Source organism: Piliocolobus tephrosceles, chromosome 5, assembly GCF_002776525.5.
Source record: "Piliocolobus tephrosceles isolate RC106 chromosome 5, ASM277652v3, whole genome shotgun sequence".
Taxonomy (NCBI): Eukaryota; Metazoa; Chordata; class Mammalia; order Primates; family Cercopithecidae; genus Piliocolobus; species Piliocolobus tephrosceles.
Window position 1 is genome coordinate 1,260,982 of NC_045438.1, and position 17,887 is coordinate 1,278,868.

General features: G+C 34.1%; 1 protein-coding gene across 1 annotated transcript in view; it reads left to right on the forward strand.

The window, feature by feature from the left end:
* The window catches only part of TBC1D32 (TBC1 domain family member 32), a 213,391-nt gene that overhangs the window by 73,823 nt on the left and 121,681 nt on the right, over positions 1–17,887 (forward strand). The window contains exons 17-21 of the mRNA XM_026456419.1: positions 422–623; positions 1,208–1,290; positions 3,693–3,831; positions 4,490–4,577; positions 6,814–6,932. Of these exons, the coding sequence (XP_026312204.1) occupies positions 422–623; positions 1,208–1,290; positions 3,693–3,831; positions 4,490–4,577; positions 6,814–6,932 (631 nt within the window). The remainder of the gene's footprint in view (positions 1–421; positions 624–1,207; positions 1,291–3,692; positions 3,832–4,489; positions 4,578–6,813; positions 6,933–17,887) is intronic.

Consider the following 17,887-nt stretch of genomic DNA (forward strand, 5'->3'; position numbering starts at 1 on the left):
AAAAAAAAAAAAGTTTCTCAGCCTTTGATATAGGGGAACTAAGTCCTATTAATGGGATGGGGAATGTGTGAGTAAGTGCTAGGAATGGAACGTTTAGGACTATGTTTTCACTATAGAATTGACAGTACTTATCTACATGGCCGTGGTCTCAATGCGTCCATAATCTTTTAATTGTAAAGTTTTGCTGCTTTTTCCCTGTCTGTATATTTTTTCCTTCCACCCCACTGAAACTGTTCTCATTGCTAGACATCTGCTCGTGGCTGGGAACATGAATACTGACGTATCTGAGAAAAGTTAGAGGAGGACTAAAAGGGATCCAAGCAAATGAAGAGTTTTTGTGACAAGACTAGCCTTTTTGGTATAGCTTTATGAAGTCAAGATTAATATAACCTTGGAATCACTTTCAGGTATCATCTTTTAGTTCTACAGGTGCTCATATAATTGCCCAGTTTTCGAAAAAACTTCTCGATGAAGATATTTCTATATTTTCTGGATCAGAAATGTTGCCTGTGGTTAAAGGAGCTTTTATTTCTGTGTGTCGTCAGATATATAGTACATGTGAAGGCTTGCAGGTGTTAATCACTTACAATTTGCATGAATCTATAGCAAAGGCGTGGAAAAAGGTAAATATTTTCAAGCTTCGTTTTTCCTCCCTGCAAATCTTTATTTCAAATATAAGCACCATTCTAGTGTTGTACTTTGGATGAAATAGTTAACTGGGCAAATATGACTTCTTTAGCATCACAGTACTCTAGGTGACATAATGCATCTTAATTTGGCACAGGATGACTGCAGTATCTCCTTTCCCAGTGGGACAAAGTTCTAAGACTTAAATGGGTACTACAGATTCTTTTCTTCTCCTAGATGAGGCTTTAGGTTGATTTTCCTTACATAGACTAACACTCTTTGTGAGTTATTTTAAAGTAATATTTAGAGACGGCTGGGTTTTCATTGTGGATGCTAGAGATCGTAATGTAGCAATAGCCATATATGTGTATATCATTGGACAACTAAGTCTTTTACCCCCATTTAATACGGTTTATTTGTAAAATATGTCACATAATATTTAACAACCAGATAATTTAAAATTTGAAGATAACTTTGATTTTAATAACATTAAGGATAAAACAAAGATGCAGCATAGGAAATCGTATGGGTAGTGCTATCAGTAAGAAAAATAATATAAATTATTCTGCTATTTTTTTAGACAAGTTTGCTGTCAGAAAGAATTCCTACTCCAGTAGAGGGTTCTGATTCTGTTTCTTCAGTAAGCCAGGAATCCCAAAACATGTAAGTACAATTGATGAAAGTCATCTGTTTATTATATTTACTGAAATAAATTTAAAATTTATTAAAATGTAATAGAATACTATGGCAAAAATGTTCTACAGGATGGTAAATGTATATATACAGGTTCAAGGAAAATTAGTTTGGAAGAACTTTAGAGATCATACAATACTCATAGCCTTTTTGAAATCTAACAATATTTATTATACTTGTTTCATTCTGGTTTTACATCTTAGATTAGGAAACGTGACTTATTATCATGTTTCCAGAAAATTCGGAGAATTACTGAATACTAAAGTTGGAAAGTTAACTGGACAGAGTTCAGTAGAAATAATATTTTCTCAAGTACCAATTAAGTGTATATATATTTAAAATACGATTTTTCTAAATGTGTTGGGAGTGCATTTCAATTAGGTTTTGACTTTGGAAAATTATTTAAATCAATATTTATATCAAATTTTAATGTAGATGTCTGCATGTTCCTTTACAGATATCAGTAGGATATAGAGTCAGATTAATGGGGAAAATAGATTTTTTGAACTAAACTCTGGCAACATATTTTTCTGGGTTCTGTTCTTATTTTATAATTGAGTATTGGCATAGTCTAAAATGGTAATTAGGGAGAACTTGAAGGGCTATTCTTTGTTAAAGAGATGTTGAAGTGGAATTTGAATTTTTTTTTAAAGGTAGGTATAGTTTAGCTTACAAAACAATCAAACAAAAAGCCTTCCGCATTTCCTTAACAGGGTAATGGTTCAACAAATAGTTAATTCCCTAAACATTTGCTATAATTTATTTTCTAATATAATTGTCACACAATTAGCTGCTTTGTTATTTTTTTTTTTTTTTTTTGCATTAAAGGGTGAGAAAAAACATTTCTATAGTTTATTTTTGAGGTAATTTTTAGATCTCATTTTTTAATCATTAATTTTCATTTTTAATTTCAATAGTTACTATTTCAATTTTTATCAATAGTTTTCAGGGTACAGGTGCTTTTGGTTACGTGGATACATTCTTCAGTGGTGATTTCTGAGCTTTTTGTGCATCCATCACTCAAGCAGTATACACTGTACCCAGTATGCCATTTTTTATTCCTTATCCCTCTTCCAGATTTTCCTCCTGTACCCCCAAAGTCCATTATATCATGTTTATGCCTTTGCATCCTCAGAGCTTAGCTCCCACTTATAAGTGAGAACATATGATATTTGTTTTTTTATTTCTGAGTTACTTAACTTAGAAAAATGGCCTCCAGCTCCATCAAGCTTGGTGCAAAAGACATTATTTCCTTTTTTTTAAATGACCGAGTAGTATTCCATGGCGTATATGTACCACATTTTCTTTATTCACATATTGGTTGATGGGCACTTAGATTGGTTTCAGATCTTTGCAATTGTCAATTGTGCTCCCATTAACATGCTTTTGCTTGTGGCTTTTTCGTGTAATGACTTCTTTTCCTTTGGGTAGATACCCAGTAGTGGGGTTGCTGAATCAAATGGTAGTTCTACTTTTAGTTCTTTAAGGAATCTCCATATTGTTTTCAATAGTGGTTGTACTAGTTTACATTCCCACCAGCAGTGTAAGAGTCCCACCACATACATACCAACATCTATTGTTTTTTTCACTTTTTAATTATGGCCTTTTTTTCTTGCAGGAGTAAGTGGTTTTAATTTGCATTTCCCTGATGATTAGTGATGTTGAACACTTTTTTTTCAACTGCTTGTCAGCTGTTTGTATGTTTTGAGAATTGTTTCTTCATGTCCTTTGTCCACTTTTAAATGAGATTATTTGTTTTTTCTTCTTGCTGATTTCTTTGACTTCTTTGTAGATTCTGGAAATTAGTCCTTTGTTAGACATTGCATGGTTTGTGAATATTTTCTCCCACTCTGGGTTGTGGTGACTCTACTTATTTCTTTTGCCGTGCAGAAGCTTTTTATTTTAATTATGTCCCATTTATTTATTTTTGTTTTTTGTTGAAATTGCTTTTGGGGTCTTAGTCATGAATTGCATAAGCTAATGCCCAGAAGAGTTTTTCCAATGTTATCTTCAAGAATTTTTATGAGGAGTTGAGGTTCAGAGAATTCATGCACAGCAGAATATTAATAGGAAAATAGAATGAAATTAGTATGTAGATGAGAGAACCTAGGTATAATAAAAATGCTGACATATGCAGTTAACATTTTTTTAATTCAGTGAAGGGAACTTACAGGTATAGAAAATGTAGGAATAAAAGAATTCACTACCAAAGAAACCGTGTTTTTATTTAATTTTAAACCTTTATTGATTAGTTTGCAACCAGTATGTACTGTGTAGCTTTAATTGTAAACAGGGTTAAGCTCAGCTAAGACATAGTCTTTGTTTTCAGTTTTTAGTATCTTAAAAAAAGCTCTTTCTTTTACCTATTTCAGTATGGCTTGGGAAGATAATTTGCTAGATGATTTACTACATTTTGCTGCCACCCCCAAAGGATTACTACTTCTTCAAAGAACAGGTGCTATCAATGAATGTATGACATTTATGTTCAACCAATATGCAAAAAAATTACAGGTATGAATTACCATCTGCCACAGGCAAAGGGAGTTTTTGTAGTTGCAAAAGCCGTTAAGAACATCATTCTGTTTTCTGTGTATGAAGAAGTGATTAAGCCTCAATTGAAAAACCGTATAGCATTGTAATAGTCAACTTGATTTTTTTTTTTTTAAGGAAAACATTAGAGAGTTGATATTAGTGTCTGTGGCTGTATTTACAGAATTGCAAATAACCAGACGGAATTGAAGAATGCACTTAATTATCATATGTTTTATAATTATGATATCAAACATCTGGATGTAGTGAAACTGGGTGATTTTCCTAGAGAAAGAAACCTATTGAGTCTAAATGTATATGTCAGTGAAGGTTTAGGCCTCACATTTTAAAGGAAACAAAAATATTTGTAGAGGCGTTCTATTATTCTACTGTTAAATAAATTTACAATGTATTTTAGTCTTTACTCAAACAGTAAAAGGCCAAAGGTCACTGGGTTGTAATCAGCTTTTTTTCTCTCATACTAAATATCCCTAGAGTTTTGGGCTTTTTAAGATCTTAGGTATGATTTTAAAATATTTTTCAGAGTTTGTTTTTGCAATTCTTACCATCTTGAAGGAATGTCTAGTTAGCATGCCATGTTTTCTTGCTTCTCATTGCTGTTCCATATTTATGTTGTTAGGTCAGCAGGCATAAAAAATTTGGCTGTGAAGTTTTGGTTACACAAGTGGCATCAATAGCAGCAGGTGGCATTGCACTAAAAAAGTCAGGTAAATGTTTCTTTTCATTAGAATTATAATTATTTTAAACATAAAATGAGCAAGCCAACTGAAAATTTAACTGGCACAATCAAGTATCAGGATATTTACTCTAAAGTTCTTTTTACTAAGTTAGACCTTATGTAAAAGAAAGTTACAGGATTTTCTTTTTGTCTTTCTTCTTCCATGAAATTCCAGTAGTTTTGTGTTTCTGTGAAATGTGTACAACCTTGTTCTCTTGCCTTGAACCAAAGGCAAATAATGAACTCAGGAGAAACGTACTTAATGCTTTAAGAATCTTCCTTCATCTTATAAATCAGAAGAATATCATCTTCTCTCAGTGCAGTCCCATCTGATAGGATTATCTAATGCTCATTGTCAGTGGCTTATATATGCTTCAAAGTTTACACTCATTTACATAAAATTTCCTAATTCCCTTGCTCCCTCTTTTCTTCTTGAAGTCATTTGTCTCACCACTTAGCTTTCACATTATCTTTGAAGTTGGTAGTAAGTACATCTGTCCATTTGATTTGTAAGAAGTTAAAACATTGGAAATTTAATATGTCTTTTTTTTTTTTTTATGAGACAGAGAGTTTCACTTTTGTTGCCCAGGCTGGAGTGCAATGGCACAGTCTCAGCTCACTGCAACCTTCGCCTTCTGGGTTCAAGTGATTCTCCTGCCTCAGCCTCCTAAGTAGCTGAGATTACAGGCACCCACCACCACGCCTGGCTAATTTTTGTATTTTTGGTAGAGATGGGGTTTCACCATGTTGGCCAGGCTGTTCTTGAACTCTGACCTCAGGTGATTCGCCCGCCTTGGCCTCCCAAAGTGCTGGGATTATAGGTGTGAACCACCACACCCGGCCAATATGTCTTATATTAAGGTTATCTGAGCTCTGAACAAGATATAATCCCTGATAGAGATGCTGTGACAATATGTTTTTCAAGGCTTAGAGTTGAATTATAACATGAGTGATCACTACTGATTCTCTCTTCAAATACAAATGCTTTTAAATTTGTTTTTTGGCCAAACTAATCTGGGCTACTTGTATTATGAAACATGTTTCTTGGTTAAAAAAAAAAAAATTGTCCTAAACTGAACCACTAATTTTTTTTTCTTCTACTTAGAATAAAATTCATGTAGTGTAGTATTCAGAGCACATTAACTGAAGTATTTGGAGACTGAATTTAATCTCAGATCTCACCCTTGGTAAAGTCATTAAGCTTCTGAGCATGATAGTTTCAAACTTTTCATAAGAGGAGTAAGTGTAGTTTTCAAAGTACAGGAGGAAGACGACAGTTTTTTGAGCTTCTCCAATGTCTTAGGTACTATATTAGGAACTTCACATGTATTGTCCTGTTGATACTTCATGGCAACCGTGGACTATGGCATCATTATTTCAATTTTCAAATGGGAGAACTAAGGCTCCAGGAAGTCGCGGGATTTTTGCAAGGATGGACAGCTAATAAACTGGCATATTTGGAATTTAAACTCTAATATTCTCGGTTTTAGAGCCCATATTTTTTCTCTCATACCAGAAGACCCTTTCCGATCTAATATTGTTGTTATGAACTTCCTTATTTTATGATTAAATGTTGTGTTTTACACTTTTCCACATGATTTTTCTACTTGATTTTTTAATAGACTAATTTGATAATTGGGTTTTATATTCATTTTCATTTAGTTGTATAGTATGACTCATAAGAATTTAAAGACTAGGTTGAAGCAAAAGTTGTATAAAATGCAGAGTCGTTCTTAGTGGATGGAATTACACAAAAAATTAGTTACATTGGAATAAGGGAGCATGCACTCTTGGGATGCCTACCCGGCCTCCTGTTACCTCTTTCTCTCCCCTCACCTCTGAAAAACACAGCCTGATTTCAGACTGCCTTACTTTGCTGGCTGATTTGCAGAGCAAAGTATACACCTTTTTGTGTTTCAGAAAACACGCTCAGAGAAGTTACTGGCCAAAGTGAAGAAGCTGGGACTCAAAATTCAGCAGTCTTCCAGGGAAATAGTCTCTCAGAATTTAGTTATTACAGAGTTTTATGATAATGAAATATCATAAAACTATATTAACAATAGTAGATATAATTTCTACCAAGAAGAGATTATTTCTTATATAAGATGCAAGTATGTGTCTTCTGTCAAAGTAGACCAGATTTGTCAGTGGGATCATCATATCTTTCCTTCATAATCCAAAGAAATATTATGCTATAAATGACTTGAAGTAATAATTCTTTTTAGGGTTTATTAATGAACTCATAACTGAATTATGGTCCAATCTGGAATATGGAAGAGATGATGTTAGGGTAACCCATCCCAGAACTACTCCAGTGGATCCTATTGACCGAAGCTGTCAAAAGGTAAGAAGTTATTTGACTAATAATACACAGATTTGAAAAGTATTTCGCAGAAATGAATTTATTCAAACTTTATCCATATTCAGTTACAACCAGCAGACTTTTTAATGTATTTATTTCTCCTCTTTAATTTTCAAATTATTATTTTTTATTTTCAAAATAAGTTTAGCAAATAATAGAAATCCCGGTGTTTCATGGGAATAATATTTTGCAAGAATGATTTTCTTTTACTTTATGTTTATTAAAGTTTTTCTCCCTTAATGAAGAGTAATAATGTACCAGACATGTTACAAAAAATCAAATCACTGGAACAAACAAAAACCAACCAACCAACCAATCAATATAAAAATCCAAGAAATGTTTTGCCCTATAGCTTGAATCTAATAGAAAATTGTCAGGAATATTTGAAGGAAGGGCAGACAGAGAGAAGATGCTATCATTTAGAGTAAAGTCATAAAATTTTTAAAAATCAGCCACCTAATGTTCTATCACAATTCAGTGACTTTTTACATTTAACGTATTTTCCAAAGAAAGTGACGGTTTCTAACTTTGATTGTACGGTAGCTTAGACAATTTTTGTTCAAAAGATGTCATAAAATTGCTTAAAAAGCGAAACACTCCAATGTTTCAGAAGTTCCTCTTTATGTACTAGTTTACTCCCATAGAAAGCACAAATTCTGGAAATAAATGTAAAAATCAAGTAGCTAAAAGCATTGGAATGATCAAAAATAGGCAGAAAACAGAGGGAAGTTAATATGTGGATGAATAGAGTGGTATTTCTTGAGATTCTGGATTTAACAGATTTTTGGTTAAGGTCAAAAATTTGTGTTCCACTGATGGAAATCGACAATCTAAAATGCTTGGAGAAACGAATAGAAAGCTTAGGACTACACAGCAGGTGGAAAATTAAAGGGGGCCCCTGGAAAATAGATCCACAGAGGGGACACTCCAAACTCTGTGTATATACTTTGCCCAGAAATGTGACTAATAATTCAACTATGCATGTGAACTCTACAGAAATATCAGATGCTACCTACCACAGGTGTTAGAGGTTCAGTTTGGATCTGGCCAATGTAACTGCTAATTTTTTTATTTTATTTTTTTTTAATGTACTCTTTGTCAGGGAGTATAATAGAATCCAGGAACTCTATGGCATATCTCACAATGTATAGGATATAATCCAAAATCACTAGACATACGAAGAAAAAGGAAATTTGATTCATACTTGAGAAGGAGGCAACTAATACAGATTAATTATGAAATGAAGAATTTAGGATTTTAAAGCAGTTATTATAAATAGAATATAAAGGAAAATGTCCTTATAATGAATAAACAAATTAGAAATCACAGTAGAGAAATAAAACTATGTAAAAGAACCAGATAGCCTTCTAGAATTAAAAAAAAACTTACATGAAATAAAAATTTCTACATGGCCTTCACAGATTTACACAGGATAGAAGAAGTAGTGAACTTGAGTGAGATCAATATAAATTATACAGTCTGAAGAACAGAGAATGAAATAAGAGAAAAACTTTAGTAATTTGTGAGAGCATATCAAAATGTTTAACATGTATGTAATTGGAATATCAGAAATACATTTGACTAAATAATAGTGGAAAATCTTCAAATTTATTGACAAGTAGAAATTTATAGATAAAAATCATACTAAATCTCAAAGAGAATTTATGTAGAGAATGAAAATAAAAAGGAAGCTACAGTAAGGCTCATCATAGACAAACTGCTAAAAGCCAAAGATAAAGAGAAAATTTTGAAAGAAGTTTAGGAAAATAGCACATTACATATAAGAGATTAGCAGAAAAGTTTTTTCATATCTCATTACAACAGTGGAAGCCAGGAGGCAATACAGCATCTTAAATGTGCTGAATGGAAAAGTAAACAGAAGCAGTCAATTTAGAATTCTACATATAGTTAAAATTTACTCCAGTAATGAAAGTGAAAGAAATTTTACAATAAACAAAGGCTAAGAAAATATTTGTCAGCAGACCTGCCTTTCAAATAATGATAAAGAAAATTCTTCATGTTGAAAGACAGTGCTACCAGATGAATAGTTGGATTTTCAGGATGGAAACAGGGAATTGCACATAGGTAAGTGAGTATAGAAGCCTGTTATTTTTCCTTTTAACTTGTTTTAAATACATCTGATTGATTTTTTAAAACAAAATTATGACACATACTTGGGTTTATTTTGTACTTAGAAATAAAATAGTGCATGGGATAGCTGTAGCATAAAGGACAGGGGAATTGTATAATGGTAAATCAATCTGTATGGTTCAAGTTCCTCGCGTTTTATATAAAGTGGCACAATATTCCTAATGCCTTGGAAATATTTCTAATTAAAATAGAAGATTACAGGGATTTTATTCAATTTGTTTGACTTTGCAATAGAAATGTCAGTATAAACTAAGGATTACTTTTTAAAAATACTTTGTATTCTGCTAATCTATATACAGAAAGACCTAGAAATGACAACTCATTGTAGTAAACAGCCCTAGGGTCCAGCTTCTAGTCTCTAAGTCTTATTTCCTAAGGATTCTTTTTTCATTTGTAATCTAATTTGGTCTTCTAAGTTGTGGAAAGCAGTTATGTAGTTTCTATATATAACTAGGTACCTTCAGAAATTTACTTCTATTCCAGTCCCTGTCCTTCATCTTCCCTCCCTAGCTTGCTCTACGACTGTGCTGTTAAACATGGTAGACAATTGCCCTGCATAGCTATGTAAACTTGTATTAATTAAAATTAAAAATTCAGTTCCTTAATTATATTAGTCCTATCTTAAGTGGTCAATAGCACGTGTAGCTAGTGGTTACCATATTGTAAAATTCAGATTATATAATATTTCTATCATTACAGAAAGTTCTATTACACAGTACTTCCTTAGGAAAGCACTAAAAATTAGTACAAAGAGGAATAGCTCATACATAAATTTTACAATTAAAAAGCCAGAGTAAGGTGGAGAGGAAAGAATAAAAGAACAGGAAATGAATGGGGAAAAAAAGAAAACAAATAGAAAAATAGTAGCTCTAAATGCATCCATATCAATAATTGCACTAAATGCAAATGAACTAAATATTCTAATTAAAATACAGATTTTCAGAGTGAATAAAAAAGGAAGATACAACTGTGTGCTGTCTTTAAGAAATTAACTTTAGCATTAAGATGGTGGATGGGAGGTAGGACTAGCTTGCAGCTCCTGCTCAGACAGACAAAACATTGTGTGGAGACTTACATCGTGAACTATTGCTTCAAGAACTACCGCAGGAACATACTAGGAAAGATGACAGAATCCACAGACCCTTTGAAGGAACGGGATCACTGCTGCAGGCTCACTGAGAGATGGAAAAACTGTGAGTCTGCTTGCTTTCTCAACAGAGAAGCTTGTGGTCTGGGTCAAGTTCTCAGCCCTGATCACTGGCTGCCTGGAAATAGACTTGGTGATATCGAGGGGCAAGGTAGGAATGAGACTGGTCTTTAGGACTGCCAGCTGCATGAGAGCATCGTGAGGCTGGTCACTGCCAGTTTTCCCAACTTCCCTGGCAATTTGTATGACTCAGGAGAGGCAGCCATAATCACCCTGGAAATATAACTCCACTGGACTGGGAACCACTCACCCATCTCCCACAGCAACCACTGCAAACCTTGCCCAAGGAGAGACTGAACTCAGACACGCCTCTTTCTGCCCCCTCCTGGTGGTCTTTTTTTTACCCTCCCTGGTAGCGGAAGACAAAGGTCATAATCTCTTGGGAACTCTATGGCCCTGCCCACTGCCTGAGAATCCTAAATACTTAACCAGGTGTCTCTAGGGCAAGTTTGCATCCTCCCTATAGGATCACAGCTGATGCCCTCTTGAAATTGCTACCTCCTGGCTGGAGGCCAAGCAACACAAAACCAGTGCACTGAACAAAAACACAACCAAGGAGCCTCACAGAGTTCACTCCCCTGCCACCTCCACCAGAGCAGGTACTGATATCCGTAGTTGCAAGACCCGAAGACGGATCACATCACAAGACCCTTTGCAGACACTCCCCACTACCAGCCCAGAGCCTGGTAGCTCTGCCAGGTGACTAGACCCAGAAGAGCAAAAACAATTACCATAGTTCAGCTCTCAGGAAGCCCATTCCTAGGGGAAGGAGAAAACACTACATCAAGTAGTGTTGGGATAAAAGGATCTGAACAGCAGCCCTTGAATCCCACATCTTCCCTTTGACATAGTCTACTCAAATGAGAAGGAACCAGAAAACGATTCTGGTAATATGACAGAACACGTTTCTTTAATACCCCAAATGATCATATCAGCTCATCAACAATGGATCCAAACCAAGACAAAACCTCTGAATTGCCAGAAGAATAATTCAGAAGGTTGATTCCTAAGCTAATCAAGGAGCACCAGAGAAAAATGAAGTCCAACTTAAAGAAATGAAAAACATGATACAGGATATGAAAGGAAAATTTTTCAGTGAAATAGCACAAATTAAGAACAATAACCTGCTCCTGAATGATCATTGGACCAACAATGATATCAAGATGGAAATTACAAATTTTTGAACCAAATGATAATAGTGACACAACCTATCCAAACCTCTGGGATACAGCAAAAGCAGGGCTAAGAGGAAAGTTTATAGCATTAAATGCCTACATCAAAATGCCTGAAAGAGCACAAATATACAATCCAATGTCACACCTGATGGAACTAGAGAAACAAGAATAATCCAAAACCAAACCCAGTAGGAAAAAAGAACTAAAGAATACCAAGCTGAGAATCAAAAAACTCAACCTGTTTTACAATAGCTGCAAAAATAAATAAATAAATAAATAAATACAATACTATACTATACAATACTATACTATACTATACTATACTATACTATACTATACTATACTATACTATACTATACTATACTTAGGAATATACCTAACCAAAGACATGAAAGACCTCTACAGGGAAAACTACAAAACACTGCTGAAAGAAATCAGATAACACAAACGAATAGAAAGACATTTCATGTTCATGAATGGGTAGAATTAATATTGTGAAAATGACTAAACTGCCCAAAGCAATTTACAGATTTGATGCAATTCCCATCAAAATACCACCATAATTCTTCACAGAACTAGAACAAACAATCCTGAAATGTATATGGAGCCAACAAAGAGCCCACATAGCCAAAGCAAGACTAAGCAAAAAGAACAAATCTGGAGGCATCACATTACCCAACTTCAAATTATTCTTCAAGGCTACAGCATGGTACTGGTATAAAAATAGGCACATAGACCAATATAACAACAAAAATAGAGAACTCAGAGATAAAGCCAAATACAGCCAACTGGTCTTCGACAAAGCGAACAAAAACAAAGTGGGGAAAGTATACCCTATTCAAAAAATAGTGCTGGGTTAATTAGCAAGCCATATGTAGAAGAATAAAACTGGATCCTCATCTCTCACCTTATAGAAAAATCAACTCAAGATCAACCAAAGACTTAAATCTAAGATCTGAAACCATAAAGATTCTAGAAGATAACATCAGAAACACCAAACCCCTCTAGACTTTAGCTTAGGTAAAGACTTTATGACTAGGAATTCAAAAGCAAATGCAACAGAAACAAAGATAAATAGATGGAACTTAATTAAATTAAAAAGCTTCTGCCCAGCAAAAGAAATAATCGGCAGAGTAAACAGACAACCCACAGAGTGGGGGAAAATCTTCACAATCTGTACATCTGACAAAAGACTAATATCCAGAATCTACAAAGAACTCAAACAAATCAGCAAGAAAAACACAAACAACCCTATCAAAAAGTGTGCTAAGGACGTGAATAGACAATTCTCAAAAGAAGATATACAAGTGGACACCAAGCATATGGAAAAATGTGCAATATCACTAGTTATTAGGAAAATGCAAATCAAAACCACAATGTGATACCACCTTATTCCTGCAAGAATGCCATTAAAAAAAAAAAAAAAAGATGTCGGTGTGGATGCAGTGAAAAGGGAACACTTTACACAGTCAGTGAGAATGTAAACTAGTATAACCACTATGGAAAACAGCGTGGAGATTCTTTAAGGAACTAAAAGTAGATCTACCATTTGATCCTGCAATCCCAGTGCTAGGTATCTACCCAGAGGAAAAGAAGTCATTATACAAAAAAGATACTTGCAAATACATGTTCATAGGAGCACAATTTGCAATTGCAAAAATATGGAACTGTCCACATGCACATCAGTCAATGAGTAGATAAAGAAAATATGGTGTATATGTACACACACACACACTATGGGATACTACTCAGCCATAAAAAGATCAGCCAGCTGATCTTTGATAAAGCAAACAAAAGCATAAGGTGGGGAAAGCACACCCTATTCAAAAAATGGTGCTGGGATAATTAGCAAGCCACATGTAGAAGAATGAAACTGGATCCTCATCTTTCACCTTATGCAAAAATCAACTCCAGCAACCTGGATGGAATTGGAGACTATTATTCTAAGTGAAATATTTAGGAATGGAAAGCCAAACATTGTATGTTCTCACTCATATGTGTGAGCTAAGCTATGGGGACACAAAGGCATAAGAATGGTACATCAGTCTTTGGGGACTCACGGGAAAGGGTTGGGGGTGGTGAGGGATAAGAGACTACACACTGGGTACAGTGTACACTACTCAGGTGATAGTGCACCAAAGTCTCAGCAATCACCACTAAGAGAACTTATTCATGTAATCAGACACTATCTGTTCCCCAAAAACCTATTGAAATAAAAATAAATTAAATAACTAAAAATACCATACAATCTGTTCCCCTAAAACCTATTGAAATAAAAATAAATTAAATAACTAAAAACAGCACACAAGTGGCAAATATATATATACACATGTGTGTGTATATATGTGTATGCGTGTGTGTGTGTGTGTGTATATATATATATATCAGATTTCAATAACATTTACCAGTAAAAAAGAAATTAACTTTATTTTTTCTGTGGATACTTAGATAATAAAATAAATATATTCTGATTCATTTTAATTACAGGTAGCTTAACATCACCTAAGTTGCAGGTTGTTGATAATGATCTCTACTGAACTATAATTAGAAACAAAATGAAATTACATTTTAGGTGGTAGGAAAATGTAGTTAACCAGTGTTAAAGATGATAATGTATTTATCATAATTTTTTGCATGTCAAACTGTGATAATTTATAAAAGTATATGGCAGAATGTTTGGCATATAGTAGGCACTCAATAAATGGTAGAAAGTATTATCAGCATTGGTATGTTTAATTAGTCATGATGCGTAGTGTGAATATGAAAGCAAAACTATTAAATAATATTTTTTAAAATTGGTTATGCTCAGAGGATGATGGAGAATCAATTTATTATCTTCAAACTTGTTTACTAAAATAACAGCATTTATTATGCCATTCCTGTATGAACTTGTTTTAGCCCATTTTCACACTACTATGAAGAACTACCTGAGAGTGGGTAATTTATAAAGAAAAGAGGTTTAATTGACTCATAGTTCCACTTGTCTAGGGAGGCCTCAGGAAACTTACATTCAGGGAGGAAGGTGAAGGGGAAGCAAAGCACACATCATACATGGCTGCTGGAGAGACAGAGAGTAAAGGGGAACTGCCAAACACATTTAACCCGTGAGATCTCGGGAGAACTCACTATCATGGGAACAGCATGGGGGAACTGCACCCATGATCCAGTCAGCTCCCACCAGGTCCTTCCTTTGGCATGTAGGGATTACAATTTGAGGTGAGATTTGGGTGGGGACAAAGAGCCAAACGATATCAGAACTCCACCACTGGGTAACCAAATAGTAGGTGAAGGTAGTGCCTCTTTTTCATGAATTATCCCAACTAATAATTCTTTTTAAATGATGGAATTAGAATGTCACCATTTGCAGTCTGCAAGAATTAATAGAGCCACCTTAATATCACTAAAACAGAAATGGCTAAACATTATTAATATGCCTTCTAATGAAAGAATAAACCACCATCTCTAGTCTTACCAAGGTATCTAACTTGATCAAGCCTTTGGATTCGCTGCCAGTTTGCAGAATATGGAAACTGCATATATCCAAAGGATGGAAGAACAGGGTAAACTGCTGCCTGACTGTGTGCTTCCTAAAATCCAGACTGGTTAAAACTTTACAGGTCAAATGGCCTGAGCTTGTCAACAGACGAAATGAAAAGAAAGGTGAGGGAGAAGATGAATGCCTGTAGATTAAAAGAAGTTTTAAATGACATATCAAGTCTTGAAAATTGTAAAGACAAAATTATACTGTCTAGATATGTACACCTGAGAAGTAAAACCACAAGAGAATCTTTGAAAATGATTATTGTAAAGGTCAGGATATTGGGTGTTATGGAGGGATGGCAGGGGAGGTAATTGTAGGCACAGAGAAGGCTCTCTGGAGCAGGTGGCAGAGTTCTAGAAGAAATTCACTTTAAAGATAAAGATAAGTTGGATGGAAAAAATATATAGAGAGAAGCAATATACATTAGAAAACTGACATGGCTACATTTAGTGTCAGAGATAAAGAAAAGGAAAAACTATCAGATTAAGAGACACATTTTATAATGATAATATGAATGTGGTCAAAACACCAGAAAGACATAATCATAAATCAGTATGATCCTAACAAAATGTTTAAAATATATGTAGTATTGAAATAGAATTTAGGGAAGAAATAGGCAAATCTACAATCAGAGTTGAAGATTTTAACATTTCTCTCAGCAATTGATAGAACAGATCAAGAGCTCTCTGTTAAGAATTATGTGATATGAATACCACTATTAACCACTTGATTTTATACAGTATTATCCTCGGTGACTGCAGAATACACATTCTTTTCAAGAACACATGGCGTGTCCTCAAAGATAGACCATGTTGGGCTAAATGCAAGTCTAAATAAATTTAAGACAATTGGAATAATATGAAGCATATTCTATAACCACAATGAAATTAATTAAAAATCAAGAACTAGAAACTAGAAAAAAAGATATTTGGAAATTAAGCCACATACTTACAAATAACTTGTAGCTCAAAGAGGTCACAAGGGAAATTAGGAAGTATTTCAAATTGGATGCAAATAAAAATACATCAGAATTTGTGGTTATAGTTGAAGCAGTCCTAAGAGGGATATTTTTAACTGTAATATTTATATTAGAAAATAAGAAAGATCTAAAATTATTGACTCAAGTTTCCACTCAAAGGGAGTAGAAAAAGAAGAGCAAATTACACCCAAAACCATTGCAACAAGGGAAATAATAAACATTAGAGCAGAAATCAGTGAAACAGAACAAACTAAAGAGAAGTAACAAATCCAAATGTGATTTTTGGAAATGATTATTAAAAGTGATAAACCCCTCACTAGATTGATGACAAAAATAAGAGAGATCCAAAATTACCAATATGAAGAATGAAAGAGGGGACAGACTAATGAGTCCACAGATATTAAAGGTTAATAAGTGAATATTATGATTTGCTTTATGTCATTATCTCAACCACTAAGATCTAATTGGCAAAGTTTCTTTAAAAGTAGGGTTACCAAAACTGACTCAATAAAAAAAAAAATAGGTATGCATTTGTTAAAGAAATTGAATTTGTCATTAAGAACCTTCTTACACAGAGAAAAACAGATGGTTTCACCAGTGGATTCTATGAAACATTTGTAGGAGAAAGAACACCAATCTCACACAAGGTTTTTCAGAAAACAGATAGAGGAAACGCTAATTTATGAGGCCAGTGTAACACTGATGTAAAAACATCACCAAAAAAGAAGAAAGTTATAGATCTGTAGCCTGATGAATATAGACAGAATACTTTTTAAAATACTATACTATCAATTGTAATTGAGCAGTGTATAAAAGGACCGTTTATTATGATCAAGCGGGGTTTATTCCAGGAACATAAAGTTGGTTAAATGTTTCAGTACGAAAATACAACTTACCATGTTAAAGAATAAAAAGAAAACTCTTAACATTATTTCAACATATGTAGAAACACTTTACTAAATTTCATACACATTTATGATAAAAATTCAAATGATTTAATCCATAATCTGATAAATGCTGTGTTTGGAAAGCATACAGTTAGCATCATCTTTAATGGTAAAATATTGACTCTAAATTTGGTTGACTGTTACCACTTTTATTTACGTTATATTATATAAGTATAATAAGGCAAGAAAAAATAGAAGGCATACAGATTGGAAAAAAAGATGTAAAATTATTTGAAGATGGCTTGATTCTCTCCTCCAAAAACAAGTATCACCCTTCTCGCTCCACCAGCCCAAACAAAAGATCCTCTCCCTGAATCTAAGTGCTTTCCTAGTGTCTTCTAGTGGTTTACATCATAGCAGACTTTAGAGCAAGCTTGTAGAACCTGCGGCCCATGGGCTGCATTCGGCCCAGGACAGCTTTGAATGTGGCACAGCACGAATTCATAGCCTTTCTTAAAACATTATGAGATTTTTGTTTGCAGTTTTTATTTTTATTTTCTTAGCTCATCAGCTATCGTTACTGTATTTTACGTGTGGCCCAAGACAATTCTTCTTCTTCCAATGTGGCCCAGGGAAGCCAAAATAATTGGACACCCCTCCTTTAGAGTAGTGAGACTCTGCTTCAGAAGCCAGGTGTTCCTTTCAATGGTCTTACAGTTGTACATATTAAGGTTTAAAATAGATAATGTATATAAATATTGGTACTATAGCATTTGGCCAAAAATAAGTGCTCATATAATGATAGCAGTTAAATTTTTATCACTATTCAGTCTTCCTCCTCCCCTTCTTGTCCATACTACTTTAAAGACTAGAATACTTTATACACATAGTCTTCACTGACCTTTCCTTTACTCCTAAGGCATGTATTCCCCGAACACTAACCTTCTGAGTAACTATTTGATCATTCTGTCTATTGGACATGTTTTCAATACATCTG